Source organism: Mustela nigripes, chromosome 16 (genome assembly GCF_022355385.1).
Source record: "Mustela nigripes isolate SB6536 chromosome 16, MUSNIG.SB6536, whole genome shotgun sequence".
Lineage (NCBI taxonomy): Eukaryota > Metazoa > Chordata > Mammalia > Carnivora > Mustelidae > Mustela > Mustela nigripes.
The window spans coordinates 47711963-47739951 of NC_081572.1; the positions used below are offsets into that span (position 1 = coordinate 47711963).

Consider the following 27989-nt stretch of genomic DNA (forward strand, 5'->3'; position numbering starts at 1 on the left):
GCGTTGTCGCCCCCACTGCCCGAGGGCAGAAACCGTCGCGGCTCCTCGGACGCCACAACCTGGAGCCAGCTACCGCGGCGCCGCCATCTTGGTGTCACATGACTCACGGTTTCTGCGCCGCGTGACCCGGAAGCGTCCGCCTAGCTTCCGAGCGGGACAGAAAAAGATTGTGAGCGCGCGACAGGTCTGGGCAGAACCGTCCAGCGGCCTCTCCCAAGGAGGAGTCGACTCACCAACCGCTGTCGGGAAGCGAAGGAAGTGGGGCGGAAGAACGGAAACTTGCGGGGGACCCGGGGGCGCAGGGAGGTCTGGGGATTGTAGTTCGCAGTCCCGGGGCGCTCGTGCCCGGCGGATGTAGCGCGAGAAGGCGGGCGGAAACGGGACGCCTTCCGTGCGGGATTCCTGGCAGAGGCAGCGGGTCTGAACTCCGGCGGGCTGAGGGGACGTGACAGGCCGCGGAAGGTGGCGCTGGCGGCTCCCGGAGGCCCAAGTTCGTTAAGGAGGGCGCCGGGTGAACCTCACGTCTGGCTTCTCCATCATGCGTGAGCACCCGGGGGCCGGCTGCGGGCGTGGGGCCTAGGGATGATCTTCCCGGTCGCCCGTTGCGCGCTCCGCTGGCTGGAACGGCCGGGAGCCCGGACCTTGTCCCGCGCTGCCATGGCGGTGGCCTTCCGAGGCGTGCGGAAAATTCTGTGTGTGGCCGAGAAGAACGACGCGGCCAAGGGGATAGCCGACCTGCTGTCCAACGGTCGCATGAGGCGGGTAAGGAGGCGTATTTCCGATCAGCTGTGCGGGTGCGGGAGCTGACCCCACTTCTCTCACTCCTGGGTCATTGCATTCGCTTCCTGTCTTTTCCCAGTGATAGGCATGCAAAAATATAGTTAAGACGACGCTTCACCCGTGTACTTGAAAACCTTGTGGCTCCTCGTCCACAGCAGCGGTTCCCAAACTTGTCTGATAATCGGAACCAGCTGGGGCGCCGCCTGTTCTGTGGGTCTGGGGTGAGATCAGAGAAGTCTGTATTTTTTTTTTAATTATTATTTATTTGACACAGAGAGAGAGAGAGAGAGAGAGAGAGAGAGATCACAAGTAGGCAGAGAGGAAGGCAGAGAGAGGGGGAAACAGGCTCCCCACTGAGCAGAGAGCCCGATATGGGGCTTGATCCCAGGACCCTGAGATCATGACCTGAGTTGAAGGCAGAGGCTTACCCCACTGAGCCACCCAGGTGTCCCAGAGAAGTCTGTATTTTAACATTGGTCCCTGTGATTCGAAAACTCAGGTTGTTGGGAACCACTGAACAGAGTCCTTTAACTTGGCAGTCAAGCCCTGTCCGAGCATTACCAACTAACTAGCTTTTTGGGATTAGAGGGAAGCTCAGCCCTATTCCTACTAGTACAAACTCCAAGAACAGGCAAGTAAGGAATGAGTATGTGTCCTAGACACACTGCAGTTGCAAAGGAAGGGGAAAGTAAAAGATTTTGTATACGGGTTGGCACAGAGGCAGCAAAACTGTTCAGAAAAATCTGTCCAATTAAAGTGGATCATGAGGGACGCCTGGGTGGCTCAGTTGGTTAAGCCACTGCCTTCTGCTCAAGTTGGGGTCCTGGGATTGAGTCCCTTGTCAGGCTCCTTGCTCAGCGGGGAGCCTGCTTCTCTTTGCCTCTGCCTGCCTCTCTGCCTCTGCCTGCCTCTCTGCCTGCTTGTGCTCTTTCTCTCTTTGACAAATACATAAATAAATAAAATCTTTTAAAAAATATATAAGGTGGATCGTGAAATGGTTTTCTGAAGGTCATTTCTAAGAGTATGGGGCAGAAGAAGTTCCCTGCCCTTTGCTCCTTAAACATCCCAAGGTTGTTAGACCTCCATTTCTAGCTCGTGGATAGTGGGAGCAAGAGCTGCCATTGTATCTGTAGAGTTCAGGCCCCTGACCCCTCACACGGAAAACTCCAGTAGCTTTCTCCCTCGCCTTTCACTCTTGAAATTCTCCATTGCCAAAGTGACTTTATAAAACACAGATACAACCCCAGTAATCCCCCACTTAAAACCTATATGGTTCGTCTTAATTGATGCAGAAAGCGCATTTGATAAAAATTTAATCCCCTTCATGAAAAAAGGTATTTTTTGAAAATCCTATTACTAACTTTAGCCAGAGGGTGAAAAACTGAAAGCTTTTCCTCTGAGGTCAGGAATGAGACAAGATTGCCTGTTTTCACCATTGCTATCCAAAATTACTGGAAGTTCTAACTAAAGCAATTAGGCAAGAAAAAGAAATCTAAATTAAAAAGAATTAAAAATATGTTTATTTGAAGACAACATAATCTTATAGAATAGAAATCCTAAAGAAGCCACAGAAGACCATCAGTGCTAATAAATTCAGCAAAGTTGTAGGATATAAGATCACAAATTAGTAACAATGAGCAATCCAGAAAGAGAATTAAGAAAACAATTCCGTTTACAATAGCGTTCAAAAACACATGGCGGGGAGTGGGGGCGCCCGGGTGGCTCAGAGGGTTATGCCTCTGCCTTCGGCTCTGGTCATGATCTCAGGGTCTTGGGATCGAGCCCCACATCGGGCTCTCTGTTCAACAGGGAGCCTGCTTCCTCCTCTCTCTGCCTGCCTCTCTGCCTATTAAAAAAAAAAAAAAAAAAAAAAAAGACACATTGAGGGGCACCTGGGTAGCTCAGTTGTTAAGTGTCTGCCTTCAGCTCAGGTCATGGTCCCGGGGTCCTGGGATCCAGCCCTGAGTCGGGCTCTCTGCTCAGCAGGGAGTCTTCTCTCTCTCCCTCTGCCCCTTCTTGTGTTCCCTCTCTAGATGTCTCTGTCAGCATAAATAAATATTTTAAAACAAACAAAAACACCCACAAATTGAAAACTACAACCTTCTATGTGTATACAGTTTTTTCATGTTTTTTTAATATTCAGAGAGATAAATCTTTTTTTTTTTTTTTTTTTTGGACATAGAGATCACAAGTAGACAGGCAGGCAGAGAGAGAGAGACAGGGAAGCAGGCCCCCCACTGAGCAGAGAGCCCCATACAGGGCTTGATCTGAGGACCCAGAATCATGACCTGAGCTGAAGGCAGAGGCTTTAACCCACTGAGCCACCCAGGCGCCCCCAGAAAGATAAGTCTTAATCCTGCGGTGCATTTAGTGGCAGCAGTGTGACAGTTCCTACAGTGCACTTAGAGAAGGATTTGTTTTTGTTTTTGTTTTTTAACAGAGTGGATGACACTGCAAAAGAAAGCACAAAAGCTATATTCTTGGTCTACCAGGCAGTTGTTTTTTTTTCTTTTTCTTTTCGTTCTCCAGACTCCAGAAATACTGTAATTTGGGATCATCCACCCTTCCCTGAGCACCTCACACAAATGGGGACTTGCACATAATAGCGTTCCATCAAATGGGAATTATTGGGGGGGCAGGTTTGAAATTTCAGGAAAAGCATTTCACATCCTCAAGGCTAACACTGGGAGAGGAAACCACCTGGATGAGCCCTGTTTTGGGGTCATACGAATGTTATAAGACAAGTTATTTCTCTTGAAAGGTGTATCTAGAACAGTGGTATTTTTGTCTGCGTTCTCAAGAGACCCGAGGGACAATGGGTGTGCGCACCTTAGGAATTACTTGCGGCTAGGCTGAGGAGAGGCTGAGTAAGCAGATTTTAGCCTTGTTATATATCAGGGTCTATATTATTGTTTGTTAAGGAAGGCTTCAGAGCTTTCTTAAAAAGTCAGAAAAAGTCCCACTTTCTTAAAAAGTCCCACTTTCCTGGGGGAAAAAAAGCTGCAGACCCTGCTTCTGATAAAAAAAAAAAGTCAGGGCGCCTGGGTGGCTCAGTGGGTTAAGCCGCTGCCTTCGGCTCAGGTCATGATCTCAGGGTCCTGGGATGGAGTCCCGCATCGGGCTCTCTGCTCAGCAGGGAGCCTGCTTCCTCCTCTCTCTCTCTCTGCCTGCCTCTCTGTCTACTTGTGATCTCTCTCTGTCAAATAAATAAATAAAAAATCTTTAAAAAAAAAAAAAAGTCAAACTACTGATTAGACAATTTCTGATCTCTATTACTAAAAGGCTTAACTAGCAACTAGAGTTTGTAAAGGGGGATTTTTTTTCTTGGTGATATTGGCAACCAGTGAACTCTTAAGTATCTGATACTAAAATTCCCTCTTAAAATTTGTCAGTCTGGGGACACTGACATGGCTCAGTCAGTTGGGTGTCTGCCTTCAGCTTGGGTAGTGATTTTGGGGTCCTAGGATCGAGCCCCATGACTGGCCCTCAAGCAGGGAGTCTGCTTGAGAGTTCTCTCTCCCTGTTCCCCTTCCCCTGCTCATGTGTTCTCTTGCAAATAAATAAATTAATTAAATATTTTTTAAGGATTGTGATTATGCCTCAAAGAGAACCTCATTTAGTATTCCACTCAGAAAAATTCCACTCAAAAAAAAATAGTGAGACAGAGGAGAATCTTCTCGACACTGACCCTTATTGGCCCTGGAATATTTTTCCACTTCCCAGTAGGCCATTTTCTTATCTTCTGGGTAGTGTTGGTGCAAAATTCACATATGTAACTACTGTTAATATCCCTGTTGAGGAATGTGGGATCTACTCAGAGAGAGTCTTAGTCATCCATGATTGCAAGCTGAAGAATTGTTTTATAGACTGGATTCCAGTTCTGACTAGGGCTCATAGTATCACTGGATTTTTTTTTAAATAAAGATTTTATTGATTTATTTGAGAGAGGGAACAGAAGCAGGGGCAGTGGGAGAGGGAGAATCAGGCTTCCTGCCGAACACGTGGGGCTCGATCCCAGGACACTGGCATCATGATCCAGGCCAAAGGCAGACACTTAACGACTGAGCCACCCAAGCGCCCCAGTATTACTGGATTTTAGAGCCAGAGGAGAACCCAGAGGTAACTTTATTCAAAAACAAATTGATGTTCAGAAAAGCGAACGACTTACTTGTGCTCACAGTTGTCAGGTATAATTGGACAGCCGGAAAGTAGTACAAGTAAATGGGGAAGAAGGAGAAAATTGTCAAGAGAATTATGTCCTAATCCTTCTGCTTTTAATCTGTGATACGACCTTGGACACTTCCATTCTCACTTATGAGAAGATGTGACGTTAGCTGACCTCAAGGTTACCTTCCAGCGTAAAAACTCCATGGATTCCACCAGTCGTGCTTGGAACTATTTTGAGGACCTACTTCATAAATGGTCTTAGTAACGTAGCCTAGTTTTTGTCTTTAGGACGTAATTTAGGATGTACAGTCTTACCGCTTACTAGTGCTCTGTTTCACCTTTAAGGCTGAGGAATCTCTTGTTTTCAATCGATCTATTATATTTTTGTTTTGTTATAGAGGGAAGGATTTTCAAAATTCAACAAGATCTATGAATTTGATTATCATCTATATGGCCAGGTAGGTGCTGTAATATTTCTCATATAGCTGAAATGTGCTTTAAGATCCATGGGCCATTTGGGGGTACATTCTGGAGTTTTTCATTGTGGCTATAAAAAGGGCAGCTGTTTACTACAGGTCATCCCTAAATTGTTTCTGTCTTGAGTTACTTGATTGAGAAGAATGATCCTGGCCGCTGTAGAATAAGTCATAATCTTTTAAGAATAATGACTGTTAAGACCTAAAGATCCCTAATGACAGGTGACCATTTTATAATTTATATGGAAGTCCCACTTTTTAATTAAATGTGGTCCCATCTCTTTATAATAAGAAAGAAGCCAATACACAAGAGTTTGAGGAAACTTTAAATCCCATCAAAGTCATCCAGTGCTAGAATCAGAATGGTGATAGTGTTCCTGTGGTATTTGGCTTCAAAGATAGTGTATTTATGTTCATATCTTATTGATCAACTAGGTTTGGTTTTATTTTTTTAAAGGAATTTTTTTTTAAGAGCCATTTTGGTTTTTTAGAGCAAAATTGAGAGGCCAGTAGAGAGATTCCCTGTAGAATTCCTGTCCCACCCCCGCCCGCCCACCACCGCCACACACACAAAACACACCACCAGCTCCCCCAACCCCATGATCAACATCACTTACCAGAGCGATGTGTTTGTACCGTCGAACCTACACTGACACATCATAGCAGCCAAATCCATACTTTACATTAGGGTCACCTCTTGGTATTGTACGTTCTATGGTTTGGATGAAAGTGTAACGTGTATCCGTCATTATAACATCATGTGGATATTCCCACTGCCCCTAAAGTCCTCTGTGTTCCGTCTGTTCCCTCCCCACTCCCCACCAAGGCCCTGGCAACCCCCTGCCTTTTTTTCTTTAATAGATGTTTCTCCCTTTTATTTGGATGATTTGGGAAGATACGGTTGCTAGGAGACTAACTCGAATTTTGTTACCATTCAGAATGTTACCATGATAATGACTTCAGTTTCTGGACATTTGCTGGCTCATGATTTCCAGATGCAGTTTCGCAAATGGTCAGTACAATTCCCGGGGGAAGAACTTTCTGATTATTACAGTAAGTTGCGAAATGCTACAGGAATTTTGAGGCATGTCGATCTCACTGCAGAGCTTACAATACTCGGGCAACTGTCTCGGTCCTTTCAGACTGCTTTAACAAAATGTCATCAACTCGAGGGGCTCGTAAATGATAGAAATTTGTTTCTCCCAGTTCTGGCAGCTGGAAGTAGGGGATCAGGATACCAGCACAGTCAGGTGAAGGGCTCTCTTCCCCATTGCACTGCTAACCTCTCTCCGTGGCCTCACCTGTAGCAGGACCTAGGGAGCTCTGTGAGGCCTGTTTTCTAAGAGCACTAATCCTGTTCATGAGGTACCATCACCCTAGTGACATCATCACCTAGGAGAGTCCCCACCTTCTAACACCATCACACTGGAGTTAGGATTCCAACATGGGTGTGTTGAGTGGACAAACCATAGAGACCACAGTGGTGGCCTAAGATCAGCTGAACCATTGTGAATTTTTGCTGTACGTTTAGAACGAACAACCACTCGGATGTGTATTTCCCTTAAAGGAACCAGACCTGTTTCACGTAGCCACTGGATTACATTTACACTGTTGCAGACATGCACAGAAGAGTTCCAGAATTTCATATAGGCCACTCCTGTTGTCACAGAAAGCGGAAAATACTTTGTGCAGAGGGTAGTAGCCTTGCCTTTACCCCTCTGGCGGTCTCATGTGGGTCTTTTTCTGTTGGGGGTCTATCAGAGAGGACACTGGAGCAATTTTTTCTCATGAAAATGGGAGACTTTCTGTCCCGTGCTGAAGTTGGATGTGTTTTGTTTTCATTTCTTTTCTAGGCAGAGCTGCAATCCCCTGGTCCTCTTTGAAGCAGAAATTGAAAAGTATTGCCCGGAGAATTTTGTAGACATCAAGGTAGGATGTTCTGGAAGACGTGTGGTGCTGGAGTTGAGCAGCTTCGAGTAGAAAATAATTGACCTGCAATTCCTGTGTTCAGAATGCATTAGAACTCAGAGATCAAGTTTCCCACCACTCTTAGTACCATGATTTTATTTATTTTTTCAGCATAGTTTTTTTTTTTAAGATTTCATTCATTTATTTGACAGAGAGATCACAAGCAGGCAGAGAGGCAGGCAGAGAGAGAGGGGAAAGCAGGCTCCCCACTGAGCAGAGAGCCCAACGCAGGCTTGATCCCAGGACCCTGAGACCATGACCCAGCTGAAGGCAGAGGCCTAACCCACTGAGCCACCCAGGCACCCCTTTTTAGCATGTTTTTTAAAGATTTTATTTATTTTAGAGAAAGAATGCGATCGGGGGAGGGGGCAGAGGTAGAGGAAGAGAAAATCCCAAGGAAACTCCCCACAAGTGTGGAGCCCCACTCTAGGGTCAATCCCACAACCCTGAGATCACGACCTGCGCTGAAACCAGGAGTCGGATGCTCAACCAACTGAGCCTCTCAGGCGCCCCAGTACCATGATTTTAAAAATTACTCCCACTTATCATATAAATGAAGCCGTTTAAACTATGTAGCCAAGGAACTAAAGTAAGCCTTTTTGTAGTAGCAGTTGTTTAAATCCTGGGGATAATACTGTTAAGTTATTAATCCTAGACTCTAGCCCTTATTAGAATGGAGAAACAACAAGGTGTGAAAGGTCAGTTGACAGCAAGCACTCAGGGTGCCTGTAATTAGTTCACTGCTGGCTAGGAAGCCTTCTTGGGGTAAAACTCAATTTAGGGATTTTATTTTATTTTACCAGAACATTATCAGAACCGTGAGAGTTACAAGTGTGTGTTAGAACTGAGTTTCAGGTTTTGTCAGACTAGGGTAGTTGTATTAAACCCTCAGGCTTCTAGAAGCTTGCTTACAGGTCTGTGATTCTGAGCTGGAGGATTGTGCTAGTGGCCTTGGCATCCTTAGAGGAGGTAAGAGCAGTGTCCCAGATCTCTCTGTCTTGCCAAGTTGCCATATTCCAAGAACATCCCTAATCTTTGTCAAATCTCTTTAGCATAGAGGTGTCAAGTGATTGCAGTTGTGTTCTCACTGCTCTTTCTCCACTGGGAATTTCAGAAAACTCTGGAACGAGAGACTCGGCAGTGCCAGGCCCTGGTGATCTGGACCGACTGTGATAGAGAAGGTGAAAATATCGGGTTTGAAATTATCCACGTGTGCAGGGCTGGTAAGTGCTGTGGCTTCCGAGTTCCTGTAGTTTGGGACCACAGAAGTAGATGGTTCCCCTGCATGGACGGGCCGTGGCTGAGTTCCTCCCCAGAGAGTCTCCCCCGACCCCTGGATCCATCAGTTCTCCCCAGCTGTGTGCCCTGGAGCAAGTTAATAAACTCCCAGGAGCCTCAGCTTTCTGGAAAGTCTGGCCAGTCTGACACACAAAGAATAATTCTAGAATGTTGTGTTTGTTTGCTGTATTCTTTGTACAGTGCTGGGATGTTAACACATACTTGTTGAAATGAACTTGAATGACTCGAACAGGACCAATGATTTAGGGTAACTTAGAGGAAGTGATGCACAGCCCATTCTCAGGCTTCCGAGAGTGGACGGTTTCCATTTTCCCAAAATATGTTTGTGTTGAAAGCTGTAACGACTCCTGAGAATTTAAGTACATTAACTTTCAGGGATAGTGTAGGCGTCCTGTGTTATTTCCACGCCAGGACATGAAATTCCCCCCCAGGATCTTTTAATTGACAGTATTTTAATTTTCCATAAAAGTCGAAGAGAGCAGGTGAGATGAGGATCCTGAGAGGCTCACCAAGGGAAGAGCTGAAACTCACTTGAATTGCTAAAATTCACACCACTGTTAACATTTCTGATCGCACTAAATTTAGCAGTCATGGTGGAGTTTTCCTCTTTGGTGGCTAGCGTGCTGTTTATTTAACCTAATCAGAGAATTGGTTGCCTCACAGCATCTTGAGATGGTTTACCTTCCATTCAAGGTGGTTTAAGAAAAATGAGCCTTTTATGCTGGGATGGCCCCATGATTTGTCTTTGACCCTGGTGACTTCCACAGTGAAGCCCAATCTGCCGGTACTGAGAGCCCGTTTCTCAGAGATCACCCCCCGAGCTGTCCGGGCGGCCTGTGAAAACCTGACGGAGCCCGATCAGAGAGTGAGCGATGCCGTGGACGTGAGGCAGGAGCTGGACCTGAGAATCGGTGAGCCGCCAGCTAGCTCCTTTGGGGATCCACGTGGCCCAGTGGGTGTCGGGTTATGGAACTGAGAACGAGGTTTCTGTGTAAGCACCTTTGCCCTTGCGGTCCCCCATTTTCTCCTTCCTTCTTCCTCCCTTTGTAGGAGCCGCCTTCACTAGGTTCCAGACCCTGAGGCTTCAGAGGATTTTTCCTGAGGTGTTGGCAGAGCAGCTAATCAGTTACGGCAGCTGCCAGTTCCCAACCCTGGGGTTCGTGGTGGAGAGATTCAAAGCCATTCAGGCTTTTGTGCCGGAAATCTTCCACAAAATTAAAGGTAAGGCTGGGGGAGTTGTTTATGGAGCCCAAGGGCCCGGCAAGACCCAGGAGCATAAATGGTGCTAATGTGTGAGTCTTTCAGCCTTGCTGTCCCTCCTCCCACCCCATTACGGGGTTCAGAATACACTTAGTTTTCTTAGAGACCCAGAATATTCCCAAAGCAATGTTTCGTATTCCTTTGGACTTTTACTGCAATGTACTTTGTCCTGTCTGTCCTATCATGCGGCTTCTGTAAGTCATGGCCTTCCTTTTTGTCCCCAATACAGTAACTCATGACCATAAAGATGGAGTCGTAGAATTCAACTGGAAAAGGCATCGTCTCTTTAACCACACGGCTTGTCTTGTCCTCTACCAGCTGTGCATGGAGGTAAGAAATATTTGGAATTTTAATGATCTGGGAAGACCATTCTGCAAGTTCCCAAGCCGCTCCTTCTCTGTTAGCAGAGGTGGTCCTGCTCCATTTTCCCACTGAACCAAAGCTTTCTGCTTGCTTCTTAGGATATCATTTTTGGGGAACCAGTAAGACTGGAAGTCCATAAAAACAACACTAAACAGTGTGAAAGTAAAGGGTCTGTAGACCTTTTAGATAAAGTCAGAAACTAAGAACTGTATAGCTTCAATCTCTCCCTGCAGTAGAATGCTGTCACCAGAGATAACTCAGAAGCCTCTAGACCAGTCTAGAACAAGAGACTCCTAGAGCTGGAAGGAGTTTGGACAGTATCTGGTCAAGCTCCCTCTTCCACTGGTCAGATGAGGAGATCTAGAGAGAAGAAAGTCACAAACAAGAATTTCCTGCAGGAACTGATGCTAGCAAGTAAAAGGATAAAGGAACAGAGCCCGGGAACAGGGACGGGACTGTTCTCGGTGTGTGGTCATAGAAGGCCTCTCACAGTGAAGGTGCAGGTGATTAGCAGGAGGCGGCCAGCCACAGAAGGGCCTGGGGGGAGCACAGGTCAGGAGGCAGCAGCACGTCAGAGGGCTACCGGCCAGTCAGCGGCCAAGCTGCAGCCCTCAGACCCACCTTCTGTGCTGTGATGCTGCTGCTATCTGGCCAGCGCATACTTGACAGCATTAACCGTGGCAGCTGCGTGCAGTGATCAAGGAAAGCTCAAATATCTGTACTTGGATGAGTCACGTGTGCCTCTGGCAGGTTTATTGTCTATTTGATGGGGGGGATGGTAACTTGTGAGCACCTGCTACAGTGCCAGACACTCCATATGTTATGTAATTTGATTCAATCTAGATGGTGCCTGTGGGTGCAGTGGTACTGTCCCCACCTTTCAGGTGATGCATGAGGACGTGAGTAACTTGTGCCCAGACACTCTGCAGCCAGTAAGGAGCAGAGCATGGCTGGATCCCAGAGTATCAGGCTCTCCAGCCCGTTCCGAAGACCACACTGCCTCCCAGGAGTCGCGCTCCGCACCGCACCACCCTTTGACCCTCGAGGTCACACAGCCACCCTGCATGTCTGTGACACTGTGCATGTATCTATTCGTTAGAAGAGAGCTGTGCTTTTTCTCCTTTACTGCGATATGGTGCTGGAAAACCTAGCCAGTTGGATATTTTGAGTTTCTCATAAAGAGCACCTGGATCAACTCCCATTTGCAGAGAAATACGGATTTTGAAACACAAATGTTCTCATCGATGAATCAGTTAGGCTGAGTTCTTTGTCCATTTGTAGTCTCTTAAAAGTGTGAAGTTGGGCAGAGCTCCTGGGCGGCTTAGTTGGTTAAGCATCCAGCTCTTGATTTCAGCTCTGGTCAGGATCTCGGGGTTAAGAGGTTGAGCCCTGCATTGGGGTCCACGCTGGGCGTGGAGCCTGCTTAAGATTCTCTCCATCTCCCTCTGCCCCGCCACACCCTGCTCACTCTCTCTCCAAAAAAACAAAAGTGCGAAGTCAGTCTGAAGATTGAGTTCTCCGGGGCACCTGGGTGGCTCAGTGGGTTAAGCCTCTGCCTTCAGCCCAGATCATGATCTCAGGGTCCTGGGATCGATCCCCGCATCAGGCGCTCTGCTCAGTGGGAGCCTGCTTCCTCCTCTCTCTCTGCCTGCTACTCTGCCTACTTGTGATCTCTCTCTCTCTCTCTCTCTGTGTCAAATAAATAAATAAAATCTTTAAAAAAAAAAAAAAAAAAAGATTGAGTTCTCCAGCTTGTAGTATGTAGTTTTTCCTAAGTTTAACTTGGTATTAATTCTGAATTTAAAAAAAAAAATTCTCCACTGCTTGCGTAGATAGGAAACAGTTCTTTGGAGATGCACCAGCTGCTGTGAGGGCTGGTGCAGTCGCCCCTCAAAGCCTTGGTTTGAGCAGGAAGGGGTGATGTCTTCACCATACTGTGGGCTACAAACTGACCTGCCTCGAGGTCCTCTCACGCCCAAGCAGGGCCCTCTGCTAGTGGTGTCCAGAATGGTGAACTGAGGCTGCCCAGGAAAGCCGGAGAAGGTGCACCAACAGGTTCATATGGCCTCTGCTTTTTCTGGCTTCTAGGATCCCAGGGCAACCGTGGTGGAGGTCAGGTCTAAGGCAAAGAGCAAGTGGAGGCCTCAAGCTTTGGACACTGTGGTATGTTCCAGAAGAGTGCGCCAGGCGTGCAGGAGCTCTGACTTCCCGTGGTTGGGACCCGGTGGCAGCGAGCATCGCCCTTCCTGGGGCCATGCAGGGAGGTGCTTGGGAAGAACAAAAACCCCGAAACAGGGCCCACTTAGTCTTCTAATGCTGGGTTTGTTTGGTTGGCTTTTTTTCCCCTAAGTTAATAAATGCAATATAGCTGCTTTCTGTGGGGTTTGGGAAACAAAAAGAGGAAGACCCATCACCCCTATGAGTGTCTTCTGTTTTTTTTCACATGGGTTGTGTTTTACCTCGTTGTAATTGGAATAGCTTGGTTTTTATTTTCTGCCTAAGCATTTTTTTTTAATGTTTCTGCGTTATCTGTGTAAGCATCATTTTTAAAGATCTGCATTAAGAGCCTACCTTAAAAGCAACAAGAGTTTTTCAAATTTTGAGATCCAGGAAGAGCCCTCCAAGACATAGCTTGGAGTTAACTACCGTGGGTGGGGGGTGCCCTTTCCCAGTGACCACTTTGCAGGAAAATTCAGAGTATAGTTTCTGTCGGAATTCACTCTGGAGATTGAAAATACAGAACAGCAGCTAAAAGAAATGTGCGGGGACTGGTGGGCAAGGTGTTGTTTATCTGTGACGTGTGTGTGTGTGTGTGTGTGGTTGGATCGACAAGGGGCAAGGGGATAGTTATGGATTGATTTCCTATAGCAGATGTAAGTGTAATATTCCTCACTGGCTAAGTATGCTTTGACATATAGCCAGCAGCACTGGTGGAATGTCTCCAAGGGCAGGACTGCCAGTTACCTCCCAGAGTTCTTGACGAATGGTACTCATCATCCAGGAGAAGTTACTAGGGCCCGGGTGGTTGTCCCACAGTGTGGTTCCCAGGCTACCTGTATTAGAATCTGGGTATTAGCTGGCTTGCTGAAAAATGCAGATTTCTCACCTCAATCCCAGTCCTCCTCTGTCAGAATCCCCAGTGCTCAGGGCCTGGGAATCTGTCAGCTTCCTGGGTAATGCTTGCTTTTCTGCCCATCAGATCTGCCTGGCAGGCCGAGAAAGCTTCCCTCAGCACAGCCTTTTCCCCCTCTGTATGATAGCAGCCGGAGTGACGGGCGAGGCATTTGTGTAGATTAGTTGTGTGGCTGTGTCGTGCCTTCTGACTCCACACTACACCCTAACTTGCCTGTAACACGTTTAACAGGAACTTGAGAAGCTGGCTTCTCGAAAGTTGAGAATAAATGCTAAAGAAACCATGAGGATTGCCGAAAAGCTCTACACTCAAGGGTAAATATTCCACACTTGGGAATAGAATTCAGTGCATCTTTGTCAAGGTGAAATATTTTATTTTTTTAATTATTTTTTGGAGGGAGAAAAGAGAGAGAAAGAGAGAGTCTTAAGAAGGCTCCACACCCAGCATGGGGCCTAACACACCCCTGAGACAATGATCTGAGCCAAAATCAAGAAACAATTAACTGAGCTACCCAGATACCCCCAACTTTATTTTATTTTAATTCTTAAAAGGATTTTATGTTTAAGGAATCTCTACACCCAACATGGGGCTTAAACTCACAGCCCCGAGATCAAGAGTCACACACTCCACCCCTGAGCCAGCCAGGGGCCCCAGAGTAAAACATTTTAGAGCTTACGGGGAAATACAGACTGTCTAGACATCCCCTGAGCTCCAAAGTAGAAGAATTTTGACGCTGGGTTCTCTGATACGGAAAAGGCATTTCAAAATCACTTCCTAAAATACGAGCCCGTAGAGTAAATTCACATCCCACCGTTGACTTCTCAGCAGCTGGCCCCAGGGCCTTGGCCGGTGGCACATAGCACCTTTAGGAGTCGTTTCCCATTGTACGCCATCCGGGGACAGTGTGGTCCACACTAACCAGTGTGGCAGCTGCTCACAACAGGGAACTACTGAGCACTTGAAATTGGAGTTGTGCTCATTGGGACGTGCTTTAAATGTAAAATACACATTTGGTTTCGAACACTTGTATGGAAACAAGAACGTAAATGATCTCATTAATGCCATTTAAGTGGCCAACAAAAAAATGTCAAATTACATGGAGGTTCCACATTATGGTTTATTAGGCAGCATTATTTTTGTCTTTTCTTTTAGCATTATTTATTTATTTATTTATTTAGTGATTTTATTTATTTGAGAGAGGGCTCATGCGGAGTGGCAGAGGGAGAAGCAGACACCCTTCTGAGCAGGGAGCCTAACCTGGAACTTGATCCCAGGACCCTGAGATCATGACCTGAGCAGAAGGCAGACACTTAACCAACTGAGAGCCACCCAGGCGCCCCAGCATTATTCATTCTTTGCTCAGAGCAAAGTCATAGAAACGTGCTTTGTTGCCACGGTTGAGGCCGTGGAGGTCTCTGGCAGAGCAACGATGCTGGGCTGGGACCATGTACCCAGCCACACAGCCGCTGGTGAGCCGAGTAGGAGTGTGTCCCGTCCCGTGCCGTCCCTCTCACTATTCTTTGGCTTCTTGGAGTATCTTCAGCAAGCAGCCCTGCCGTTGCTCACTCCACTGGGGGCCCCATGTAAGAACTTCCCTCAGCAAAGGGAAGCTAGGTTGCCTTCAGGTGAGACCCCTAGGGCAGATGGGGCACGGCAGGTGTCTCTGGGGGTTTCCAGTTTAATTCAGTTGTTTCCAGAGCAACTGTAGCAATTTCTTCTATTTGTTTGCCTTTGCTCTAGGTACATCAGCTATCCTCGCACTGAAACAAACATTTTCCCCAAAGACTTGAACCTGACTGTGCTGGTGGAGCAGCAGATCCCAGATCCACGCTGGGGCGCCTTTGCCCAGAGCATTCTGGAACGGGGTGGCCCCACTCCACGCAATGGAAACAAGTCTGATCAAGCTCACCCTCCCATCCACCCCACCAAATACACCGGCAGCCTGCAGGTCGGTTTCCCTAACTCCTGCCTCCTGGAACCCAGCAAGGGGAAGGGGAAACAAAGGGCCAGTAGCACTTGAATGTACTTTGCGGGCTCTTACTTTAGGAACTAAGTTATTTTGAAACAGCTCTCCCGTTTTAGCAAAGAGACGTCAGTGTCAAAATTCTGCTTCACCGTCCTGCTTGGCCTCCCTGAACACTCCCACGCCCGTCCCGGGGTGGGCTCTACTCTGTCCAGCCGCACTTCCTGCTCTGTCAAACCCTCCACAGCGGGCTGGGCGGTTCCCCTTCCCCGTGTCCTTGCACAGCTCCCACGGGGCCCCCACAGAACTGCTTGGTCTTCTTGGCCCCTCGTTAACTAGATGCATCCCCCACCGCCCAGCCTCCCCAGATGGGACCGGGTTCCACTGCCATCCTAACACAGGTGGCCTCCTGTCATGGGCCAGTAGTGGCAGGGCTTTGAGGCAGCCCTGAGAGACCTCAGGCGTCTCACCTGCTCTGGCCATTGGCTGGGGGGATGCGCTCCATGAGGCCGAACTGGTTGGGCCGATTTGCAGGCTTAGCGCAAAGCTAAGTCCTGTCTGGTCTTTGTTTCCTTCTTTTATTAATACACACGGTCCTTCTCTGGCTTTAAATGTGATGATATGTTCATTTTATCATATATTAGGAAATTCAAAAGATTATAAGGAAGAGGCATTTGCCGTTGCCCGTATGCTGAAATATTTTCAAGTACAACACTTAACAATTGCATAGATGTACCATAATTTATTTTGCCAAATCGGTTCTTTAAGAATAAATTGCTTCCAGCTTTCTGAGATGTGATGACAGTTAATGTTTGTGTGACTGATCGAGCCTCACTAGGCCCTTGATTACTTACTTGGTAGAAAATCACCACAAACGCTGGGAGCCAGGGCTGCCACCTACAACTTTCCTGCGTCTAATATACAAGGGGTCTCTTGTTAGCTGTTATGCTTTTTCCTCGTTTTCTCCTTGAGCTCAGTTTAAAAAAAAAAAATGGGGCGCCTGGGTGGCTCAGTGGGTTAAAGCCTCTGCCTTCGGCTCAGGTCATGATCTCAGGGTCGTGCATTGGGCTCTCTTCCCAGCAGGGAGCCTGCTTCCCTTCCTCTCTCTCTGCCTGCCTCTCTGCCAGTGATCTCTCTGTCAAATAAATAAGTAAAATCTTTAAAAAAAAAAAATGGGTTTACATAAAAAGATTAGCCTGGCACTCTGCATGGGTGCAGGACCTACATAGGAGCCCTGTGCCCTCTTCTGTGCAGAGCTCGAGGCAAGAAGGTGGTGTAAACCAGGCCAGATTACCAGTGAGGCTGCGGTCCTTTGGGTGGTAATATTCTGGAGCGAGTTGCAGACTCTTCTCTTGTCTTTCTAGGGAGACGAGCAGCGACTGTATGAGTTCATAGTGCGCCATTTCCTGGCCTGCTGCTCCCACGATGCTCAGGGCCAGGAGACCACTGTGGAGATCGACATCGCACAGGAACGCTTCGTGGCTCATGGCCTCGTGATTTTGGCCCGAAACTATCTGGACGTGTACCCGTATGACCACTGGAGTGACAAGGTAATAAAGCGCAGGCCTGGTCAGAGGTCAGAGTTCACATCCCCCGTGGGTCTTCAGAGAGAGGGGAAGGCAGTCGTGTTCCCGGCCCTGGTGTGGTCCACTGGAGCAGGGCCATGCTCTTTGAAATGGCAGTTGTCTTTTGCCTCAGTGCCATGAGGAGTGATTGGACTGACGCTTCTGCTGCTCCCTTGTAGACCCTCCCTGTCTACGAGAGAGGCGCCCGCTTCCAGCCCAGCACTGTGGAGATGGTGGACGGGGAGACCAGCCCACCCCAGCTGCTCACCGAAGCTGACCTCATCGCCCTCATGGAGAAGCACGGCATTGGTCAGTAGCCTGTAGCCTGTTGCCTGTTGCCGTGGTGACCAGTGGCTCTTGTACTTCTGGTCTTTGCAGCAGGTGTCCTCTTCTTCACCCCCTCTACAGCTGAAGGGAGGCTCATTTATTTAGGCAGGGGGCCGAGGGAGAGAATCCCAAGCAGACTTCACTCAGTATGGAGCCCAGTGCAGGGCTCTGTCCTGTGACCCAGAGATCGTGACCTGAGCCAAAATCAGGAGTCAGACGCTCCACCCACTGAGCTAACCAGGCGCCCCACTGTACAAGTTATTAAAATCTTGGTCTGAATAAGTCCACACTTAAGCTCTTAACCTTTGCTCCACGCCAGCTGGATAGGGATGTGGATGTGTCCCAGAACTCAGAGGTCTGGACTGGGAGCACCCTGGCCATGTCCTGTCCGTGGACTCAGGATTTTGGGCCCATGCAGGGGTTTGTTTTTATTTTGCATAAGGTACCAACATCTAAAACTTGAGGGATTCCACATAAACGTCTGTGTTTTTGTCTTGGGAAGTGTTGGGAGGTCTGGCAGCCCAAGCCTTCCCTCCCAGGTAGAAGCAGTCGGTTGAATTGGGGTGACACCTGTCTCTTCTCACTTGGCTTCTCTCACTGCTCGTTCCCTGCCAGGCCCCTGTGGCGTCTGGGTCAGCCACCCTGCAGCTAGCCACAGGTGGCTGTGTTCTGAGTTTTTGTTAAAGCGTTTCCCCTAATTGTTTAGAAATTGAAATGAGGTTAAACAAGAAATTGGGCCAGAATTGTTTTTCCACAATAGGTCCCCTGGCCCCCAGTTTACAGGCAGGTCCCTTGTAACTGATCTGCTGCCCCTTGTCCATTTGTATTGTGACGCTGAGGAGAGTCTCTGCCAAACCTAGTTCAGAGAGGCAGCAGCATGATGGAGAGGGAAGTGCTGGGAAGGGGAAGTGGGGCTCCCTGGGCGTGTCCCGGAAGCAAGCTGTTCCCCGGGGCATGGCCCCCTCACGACCCATTAGTGGCTTTTGTCATCCCGGGCAAGAAGGGCCCCTTCTGGAATCCGGTGGCTGTTGTTGGACTGTCCAGAGAGCCTGTCTGTTTAAGTCAAATTAGAGTTTGTGTGCCCATCTGGATGTACTCATTAAAACCTTGGTCTAGGCCCTGGGACATAGTGAGGTATAGGGCCTAGGCATCCTGTTCCCATTAAGAGCTCATCTCACAGGAGAAACCGATGAAAGCAACACAAACACAGCCTGCTGGGCTCTGCAGGGATGGGGCAGGGACCTTGAAACCTCACAGTAAGAATTCCTGGGGACTGAGCTGGCCCAGCACAGGCAGAGTCCAAGGGAGCACAGAGGGACTGGGAGCACGTGTCCCTGTAGCCAGGGCAGATGGGGTGGTCCCAGAAGGTGAGGCTGGAAAGATGATTGCAGCCCAACTGCAGGGCCTGGCACACTGACCTGAGGGGCTTGGGTGCTGGCCTGTGGCTCACAGAGAGCCATTTAAGATTTCTGAGGAAAGGAGCAAAGAGAGCTACATTTCTTAAAAATGTTAACGGCGTTGTTGAGACATAATACATGTACTGTACGATTCACTGATCTAAGATATACAGTCGGTGCTCAGTACAGTCACAAAATCATGCAGCTATCACCTTAATTAATTTTAGAATGTTTTTATCCCCTCAAAGAAACGCCGTATCCCTTAGAAGTCTCACCCCATTCCCCCTTCCCTCCCATCCCTCCAGCCCTGGACAACCACTGATCTTTCTGCCTCTGTAGATTTGCCTGTTCTACACAGTTTGTATACTTAGAGTGATAAGGCATGTGGTCTTCTGTAGCTGGCCTCTTCAACCATGTATTCTCAAGGGACATGCTCACGGTAGTGTGAATCAGTACTTGCTTCCGTTCCGTTCCCTGTACTGTTACCTTGTGTGCTAAGACCACAGTTGGTTTCTCCGTTCATCGGTGGATTGACATTGGGGTCATTTCCGGTTTGGGGCAGTTGTACACGCTTGTGTGCAGGTTTGTGTGTGGGTGGGTTTGCAGTTCCCTTACGTGGATAGACCTGCTGGGTCCGGTGGTCACTCTGGGTTTATGTTTTGAGGAGCCTCTGGACCGATCTGCACAGGGGCTGCCCCGTTTTACGCTCTTCCAGCCACGCACGAAGGTTGAGGTTTCCATGCATTCTTGCCAACATTTGTTCTCTGTGCTGTTTGCTGATGCTTCACGCCCAGTGGGTGTGAAGTGGCATTTCTTCGTGGTTTTGATTTTATATCTCCTCGATGACAGAACTTGTTTTCAGAGATCCCTACAGCCACAGTGTAAGAAAGGGGTTGGGTGGAGGATAGAACCAGAAAGGTGGAGGCCGAGCACGCTATCCTGATGCAGAGGACGTGATGTGGGCTCCAGCCATGGCTCTGCCATGCGGAGCAGAGGAGAAAGACGTAGAGGAGGCTCGTTGCTGGTGTGGACAGCTCTAGTGAGTGAGCGGGCATGAGGGGAGATGCGGTTGCTGCGTGGGCCCAATGCAGTGGAGGAGTCCAGGCAGAGGAAGGTACCCATGGGACAGCAGGGGCAAAGTTTGCATGGCCCTGAGTAACCGTAAGTGGCTTTCAGGGACTGATGCCACTCACGCGGAGCACATCGAGACAATCAAGGCCCGGATGTACGTTGGGCTCACGGCGGACAAGCGGTTTCTCCCGGGGCATCTGGGCATGGGGCTCGTGGAAGGTGAGCAGGAGTTCAAGGTGGGTGGTCGCGGAGCTGTGCAGCTGGAGCCCCTGAGGGGTGCTGCGTGGGGCCCCACGGAACACTGCTTTTCTCCCTGCAGGTTATGACTCCATGGGCTATGAGATGTCCAAGCCTGACCTCCGGGCCGAGCTGGAAGCTGACCTGAAGCTGATCTGTGAAGGCAAGAAGGACAAGTGGGTGGTTCTAAGGCAGCAAGTCCAGAAATACAAGCAGGTTTTCATTGAAGCGCTGGCCAAAGCTAAGAAGTGAGTCCAGACCCCGCTTGCCTGCACGCAAGGTCTTTCAGCTCTGCCTCCTGGGCCTTGACCTTTCCCTGAGCAGGGGGGAGCGGGTGGGACCGATTCAGCAGAAAGCAGGTGGTGGGCCCACGGGTGTTTGACTGTCCCCCAGCCCGGTTCACCTTCTGCAGGGCAGTCCACATGCAGCTCCTCCCCCTTCCACTTTTTCTCCTGAGTCCTCTTCCTTCCTAGAAAGCCGTGGCAGCTTAGAAATGGTGAGCAGAAAAGTCTGGGCCGGTTATCCCAGGCAGCTGGCTCTAGAGATGCCATCCTCTGAATTTTAGTTCTGTCTTGAGTTAACAGGCACACAGTTCCAAGTCTGTAAACTCAGGGCTGCTGTACGACACTGTGTCCAGTGGAGTGTGTGGAGGTGGCCGTGTAGCAGGCAGTATGTGTGCATGCCATCAGGAAAACACAGCTTTTCTGCCTGTGCCACCTCGGGAAAGAAATGGACAAGCAGGGGCGCCTGGCTGGCTGCATCGGTAAAGCGCGTGACTCTTGATCTGGGGATTGAGGTCAGCCCTAGGTTGGGGGTAGAGATTACTTAAAATCTTTTAAGATTTTATTTATTTGTTTGTTTTTAGAGCCTGAGAGAGAGTGCACACGAGCACGCGTGCAAGGCGGGGAGGGACAGAGGGAGAGACAGGATTTCGAGCAGACTCCACGCTGTGGGTAGAGTCCCAACACAGAGCTTGAGCCCAGAGATCAGCACTTGAGCCGAAATCAAGAGTTGGACGCCCAACAGACTGAGCTACCCAGGCGCCCCCAAAATAAAATCTTTAAAAAACAAACAAACAGATGAGCTCGTTTAAATGTAAACCCAGACAGACAGACACTTCAGGAGCGTGTGCAGGGACTCTGTACAGTTTTGTTTGATGTGGGGTGTGATGAAGCGGAAGTACCTGCACATAGCTGGGTCCCTCCTGGTTGCTGCCGGGGGCCAGAGAGGAGCCAGGGCTGCTTGGCTGACCCAGCCGTTTCTGCCTCTGTTCTCTGCATCAGGCCTGTGGTGAGCAGCCAGCTGCTGTCTCTGGTCACACTCAGCTTATGTGCACATAAGAATATTGTAGGGGCAGCTGGGTGGCTCAGATGGTTAACGCATCTGCCTTCATCTTGGGTCATGATCCCAGGGTTCTGGGATAGAGCCCCACGTCGGGCTCCCTGCTCAGTGGGGAGTCTGCTTCTCCCTCTTCCTCTCCCTCTGCCCCTGCTCGTGTATGCACGCTATCTGTTTCTCAAATAAATAATATCTTTATTTTTTTTTTAAAGATTTTATTTGTCAGAGAGAGAGAGAGAGAACACAAGCAGCAGAAGTGGCAGGCAGAGGAAGAGGGAGAAGCAGACCCCTTCCTGAGCTGGGAGCCTGACGCAGGGCTCGATCCCATGACCCCAAGATCATGACCTCAGCTGAAGTCAGATATTTAACTGACTGAGCCACCCAGGCATCCCAATAAATAAAATTGGAAAGAAAAAAAACCCACAAAGAATATTGTGAGTGTTTTGCTCTTTCTTCAGATTGGATGAAGCGTTAGCCCAGTACTTTGGGGAAGGGGCCGAGGTGGCCCAGGAGGAAGCCATCTACCCAAGCATGCCGGAGCCCATCAAGAAGTGTCCACAGTGCAACAAGGACATGGTCCTCAAGACCAAGAAGAATGGCGGGTCAGTGCCCAACTTGCACTGTACGTCTGCTTGCCCAGCACTTGCTGGGTTGGCTGGACACTGTCATTTGTGTCAATATTTAAGGGTGGGCTTGCCGTGGCTGCTGGACTAGGTATTGGAGAGAAGGGTAGCTGACGGGGACCTGGCCTTGGAGGCGTCAGGCACTCTGGGATTCAGAGGAGGTGTGGGATGATGGCACTGCCGCATCCGTTGTGGATAGGACATCGCCTACCCTGTGCACTTCCACCACACACCCAGGTTTTGTGTCCCAGAGCAGATTATTTAGCTACTGTGCCCCTATTTTCTTTGCTATAAGCCTAGGGCAGTGATATCTACCGGGGGAAGGGTGAAGATTCAGTGAAATGTGTCCTGGTCAAGAAAGGCAGAATTTGATCCCAGGTCCTCCCACCCCTTCATTTCTCCGACCCCCTTGGGTTCCCTGACTGCCGACACGTCACTGGCTCGGGGGCAGAGGCGGCCAGCCTGGCTCTCAGAAGCCAGAGTTTAGTGGGCCTGACCTGGGGCTTGGGCTGCCCACAAGCACAGAAGCCAGTGCCGGGGCGGGCTTAGCCCAGTGCATGGTAGCCCCGTGTAAGTACTTACCCACGGGCTGTGGGGTTAACCCGTATGTGCTCCAAGTGCTTGGTCACCCGAGGACGTCTGGAGATTGTCCTGGGGGATTTCCCACTCCGGGGGTTATCTGGCAGTTTCCATTTCTGACTTTGTAGATTTGCTGTTTGAGTAATTGGGGTTTGAGGTTCAGTGGGTTGGTTTTCCCTGGTCCAGTCATGCCCAGGCACACTCAGAGGATGTCGTAAATGATGTTCCCATTGGCTTCTCTGGCTCTAAAGTTCATGACTGGAAGCCATAAACCATTGGCCAAGAACAATGTGGTTCAGGTGTCAGGAGGGAAGACCCCGTCATCAGGGTGCTGTTCCCAGCGACCCCACCCAACACACCTGCCTCCTTGGGCAGGTTTCCAGACCACCCCCTGCCTGTTTGCCTTGCTGTGACCTAAGTTCTGTCGTGTGGGGCAGTCAGGGAGCATGTGAGAGCGCACAGCCCGGAGCCTGAACGGAGCCCTTGGGACTGGGCCTTGCCATGGCCCAGCAGTTAGTTGGTCAGTAGGTTGCTGGTTTCTAAGTAGAAAACAGAGTCAGCAATGGCGGTTTCTTTTTCTTAGGGAGATGAAAAATAAATGCAGGCCAGTTTTGCTCAGTCATTCAGTACCAGTGACTGCATATATCCATTCATATATCCTCCAAAAAAGCTAATGCGTCCTTTAATCGGCCAGCGAAAGCTTCCTTGCCAGACGGGCAGTGCCCCAGGAATGTGTGTTTCCTGCAGTCTGGTGGCTCCAGCCCAACCCCGCTCCCTGTGCTCCCTCTCCAGGTTCTACCTCAGCTGCACGGGCTTCCCAGAATGCCGGTCAGCCGTGTGGTTCCCTGACTCTGTGCTGGAGGCCAGCAGGGACGCGAGCGTGTGTCCAGTGTGTCAGCCGCACCCGGTTTACAGGTGAGCTGGGCCCAGGTGAGCTGGCCGGTTTACAGGTGAGCTGAGCCTGCGGGGTGCTCGCCATGCCCAGCAGCAGCTGCGTTGGTGGTCTCGAATCGGTTTGGGTCCCATCCCTGCCTTTGCAGTGTGGAAGCTGGGCCTGGGGGCAGGTTCCTGGGCAGCTCAGGAGGCGCCCTCCACGAATCTGAAGAACCATGAGGACGCCCTTTCCCTGACCTTTCCAGCTAGATTGCTGCCCAGTAGACTCTCGGGAAGTGAATATCCTGCTGTCGGATAGCGTTTCCAAGCTCCTCGCAAGAGCCCAGAGCCCTCTGTACAACTGGTTCTCAAACCTTTCGGTCATAGGATCCGTACACTCTTTTTTTTTTTTTTTAAAGATTTTATTTGTTTATTTGATAGACAGAGATCACAAGTAGGCAGAGAGGCAGGCAGAGAGAGGAGGAAGCAGGCTCCCTGCTGAGCAGAGAGCCTGATGTGGGGCTCAATCCCAGGCCCCTGGGATCATGACCTGAGCCGAGGGCAGAGGCTTTAACCCACTGAACCACCCAGGTGCCCCGGATCCGTACACTCTTAAAAATCATTACAGAAGGAACCCAGAGAGCATTCATTGTGGGTTAAGTTTATCAGTACTACAGTATTCTGCATTAAGGTGGATACGTGTTTTTTGTGGGTTTTTTTTAAAGATTTTATTTATTTATTTGACAGAGAGAGATCACAAGTAGGCAGAGAGGCAGGCAGAGAGAGAGGGAAGCAGGCTCCCCGCTGAGCGGAGCGCCTGATGAGGGGCCCAATCCCAGGACCCTGAGATCATGACCTGAGCCGAAGGCAGAGGCTTAACCGACTTGAGCCACCCAGGTGCCCCAAAGTGGAAACATTTTAAAAAGATAATTGCTGGGGTACCTGGGTGGCTCAGTTGTTAAGTGTCTGCCTTCAACTCAGGTCATGACCGAGGCCCCCATCGGACTCCCTGCTCAGCAGGAAGCCTGCTTCTCCCTCTCTCACTCCTCCTGCTTGTGTTCCCTCTGTCACTATTGCTCTATCAAATAAATAAATAAAATCTAACAATTGTTAAATAAAAATGTACTTGTACATTTTATAATATGCATATTAGCATATATAATATGTTATTTCTACCTATTTTAAAGCAGAAAGATAAGAAAATGCCTACTTGCAAAGCAGAAAACAGAAAGGAAACGTATTCCATCTTTCTGAGTCTAACATCTGGCTCGTTGGAGACTGTTGGCTCTCGTGTCTGCTCGCAGTCAGTGTGCTGGGCTGGTTCATGGGCTGTAGCCTCCTGCAAACTCATGCATACAACATGGGAGGACGAGAGCACAACAGATATAACCTCTTAGCCTTGTTACAAAATAGTTCTGACCTCACCAGGAAGGTCCACGTGCCCAAGAACCGCTGGTTATAGGAAGTCAACCTTTCCAAGGATTCTGTGTTTTTGTTTTGTTTTTTAAGATTTTATTTATTTGAGAGACATAGTGTTTGTGCCTACATGTGCATGAGCAGAGGGGAGAGGCAGAGAGAGGGAGAAGCAGGCTCCCCACTGAGCAGGGAGCCCGACGTGGGGCTCAGTCCTAGGGTCCTGGGATCCTGACCTGAGCCGAAGGCAGACGCTTAACCAACTGAGCCCCCCGGCACCCTGAGCTGTCTGTTCTGGAGATTAATCAGGGTCTCCTGATTAATTTCTTCTGTTTTCACTGTTTCCTCTGTCTCCACTGCGCGCTCTCAACACCTGGAGGGGCTCATGGCTGGCTGGTGGGTGCAGCCCTCTGTGGACAAGGAGAAGACGCTTGCGGCTGGTAGTAAGACTTTCTCTCATCTTCCGACCCCGCTAGGTTGAAGCTGAAGTTCAAACGCGGCAGCCTTCCCCCAACCATGCCCCTGGAGTTTGTCGGCTGCATTGGCGGATGCGACGAGACGCTGCGGGAGATCTTGGACCTGAGGTTCTCACGGGGCCCTCCCAGAGCTTCCCAGTCAGCCAGCCAGCCCTCGAACTACCTGCAGGCTAGCCAGTCCCTAAACAGAATGGACAGCACCCCCTGGATGCCACCACCACCTGCTACTGCCACGGGGGGCAGCAACTCGGTGACCTGCAACTGCGGCCAGGAGGCCGTCCTGCTCACAGTGCGAAAGGAGGGCCCCAACCAGGGCCGCCAGTTCTATAAGTGCAATGGTGGCGGCTGCAGCTTCTTCCTATGGGCCAACAGCAGCCCCCCAGAAGCTGGGGGGCCTCCCTCCTCCGCCTCAAGACCCCCTGGTGGCTCAATGGGCCGCCCGCCTGCCACAGGGGACCGCCGGGGCAGGTCTGGCCGACCCGGGGATGACAGTGGTGGTGGCGGCGGCGGGAGGAGCATGTCCTGCCTATGCAGCCAGCCTGCCGTCACCCGGACTGTGCAGAAGGACGGCCCCAACAAGGGCCGCCAGTTCCACACGTGCGCCAAGCCCAGGGAGCAGCAGTGCGGCTTCTTTCAGTGGGTGGACGAGAACATGGCTCCAGGTGAGGCAGGGGCTTGGCCCCTGGACCAGGCAGAGCCCAGAGGCGGGGGAGGGAGGGAGGCAGGGGTGGGGCTGGAGGTTCCAAAGGAAAGGCTGGGGCAGCCCCTGGAGCAGCCTGCGGGGTGCCCGGTGGTGTGCCAAGGACACCCGTTGTGTGTCTTCACCACCATCAGCTCAGCACCATGAGGCCGCTGAGGCCCAGGGAAACGAGCTGCCTGTGCTCGGGGTCTCATAGCCACGCGGCCTGAGGTCGGCCTGACCCCACAAGCCCTGGTCTCCTCTAGCCTCCGTAGGCTCAGGAGGTCCTCGTCATCGGCCGCACTCCTTCAGATGTGGAGCCTGGCCCTGGGAATGTCTGGGAACCTGCTCGGGGTTCCACAGCCTGGGCCTGGTGCCCCCAAACCAGATATGGTGAGAATTGCCCCCAGACATTGGAGCAAGGTGGATAATGCACCCAGAGGCCCTTGGAAACAGTTCCTGCCCGCTCCAGTGCACGGCAGACGCTTAGTTCATGTGCCAGAGCAGCTGAGAGTCCTGGTGGGAGCTTTGTGGCAGACCCGGGCACAAAGCATGGCTGTGGATCCTTGAACAGAGGGCTCGACCTCACGGCCTCACAGTTTGCTCAGTAGGATGAGCACTTGCTTGCCTTTTTCAGGGTTCTTGTCTTTTTAAAGTCATTAGACAGTCTCAGACTATGATTCTGACATACAAGCCGCTAGCTCCGAATGTACAGGAAGAACCCAGAAGGCTTGGTAAGGCGCAGGGCTGGCTACCGGTGCCGGCAAGGGGACAGAGACAGCATCACTGCCACGACAGGCTCACATTCGAAGTGTGTGAGATGTGGTTTAGCCTTGCACTCCCTTCAGGCGCATTGTCCCCCCATTGGAAGGAAGCATTGTCTGACCTCCAGGCCAGCTGATCAGTTGTCCTGGGTGACAGGGCAGTCAGAATTAAGAGGCCTGTTTGAGGCCTGGAAGGATCCAGAGCTCAGTGACCTTGCACGGAAGGTGGAAAGCAGGCTGTTGGTCACGGGGTGTTGCCAAGTGGGTGGAAAAGAGGTGCATGAAGTGACGGCACTACCCTTCTTACCAGGGTAGTGATTGTGGCCCAAAGGCTCCAGGTTCTTTAGGGAGTGGCATCAGGACCCCCGAAGGTGACAGGAGGGAAGGCAGCCTGGCCTGTGGGTGGTCGCGGCCGCACAAAGGCTGGGGGGACACTCTGCCTCCTCAGTGTGTCTGTTTTGAACTCAGCCTTCCCCTGACTCTTCCCACAGGGACTTTCAGAGCCCTGAGCTGGCCGGGAAGCAGAGGAGGAACCCAGGGGCCAGAGGCCAGAAGCAAAAGAGCCCGGGCCGGTTCCACAGACTCAGGGTCCATGCCCAAGAAACCCCGGAAATGCAGCCTTTGCCACCAGCCTGGACACACCCGTCCCTTCTGTCCCCAGAACAGATGAGGCAGGGTAGGGAAGAAAGGGCCACTTCCTCAGACCTGCCCCTTTCTTCTCGGGAATAAGCTATTTTCACTAGAACCTTCCCTGCCCTGGAGGCCTTGAGGAAAGCCGTGGCTTTTGGAGCCTGGCCTGCCTGTGCTGGGGAGTCAGGATCCAGACCGCCGCCTGGAGAATCCGTCTCAGGTGGATGGTGGCCCTCCGCCTGGGGCTCCTCGCTGCTGGCGCTGCAGAGCACTGAGTGGCGGGCTGAGCGCATTCCACACTGTGGCCTCTGGGGCTTTCTTCCCTTCTGGAAGGTCCCCTTGAGGGACCTGCATGCCTGGTCCATGTTCCGGGCAGCCCGGACAGGGTTCCACTCGCAGACATTCTGAGAAAGGAGGGTGCAGTTGAGAACGTGGCTCTTGTCCTAAAATCGTGTCTATCGAAGAAGCTTTTTTTTTCTTTCCCTAGACACCACTGTGGCCAGGACACCCCACAGCTCGTGTTCCTGAATAAAGAATCCTGCCCTCTGCTCTGGTGGGTGTGGTGCAGTGTCTAGCGACAGGTGGCAGAGGGGCAGGCACAGACCACT

At 50.4% G+C, this 27989-nt stretch overlaps 1 protein-coding gene across 2 annotated transcripts; it reads left to right on the top strand.

Moving 5' to 3' along the window:
• The first annotated feature begins 251 nt into the window (after window positions 1–251).
• Window positions 252–27929, top strand: TOP3A (DNA topoisomerase III alpha). 2 transcript variants are annotated; one of them, XM_059380270.1, is made up of 19 exons: window positions 252–762; window positions 5346–5405; window positions 6362–6435; window positions 7277–7352; window positions 8506–8614; window positions 9458–9601; window positions 9741–9911; window positions 10180–10280; window positions 12402–12476; window positions 13678–13760; window positions 15187–15394; window positions 16774–16959; window positions 17154–17283; window positions 19875–19988; window positions 20089–20254; window positions 21803–21946; window positions 23339–23461; window positions 25309–25970; window positions 27869–27929. In XM_059380270.1, the coding sequence occupies exons 1-19, from the start codon at window positions 583–585 to the stop codon at window positions 27907–27909; spliced, it is 2847 nt and encodes a 948-aa protein (XP_059236253.1). In that variant the 5' UTR covers window positions 252–582; the 3' UTR covers window positions 27910–27929. The 2 variants fall into 2 exon arrangements, with proteins under 2 accessions (XP_059236253.1, XP_059236252.1); XM_059380269.1 differs by having other exon boundaries at window positions 273–762; window positions 27243–27929.
• The last annotated feature ends 60 nt before the right edge of the window (window positions 27930–27989 follow it).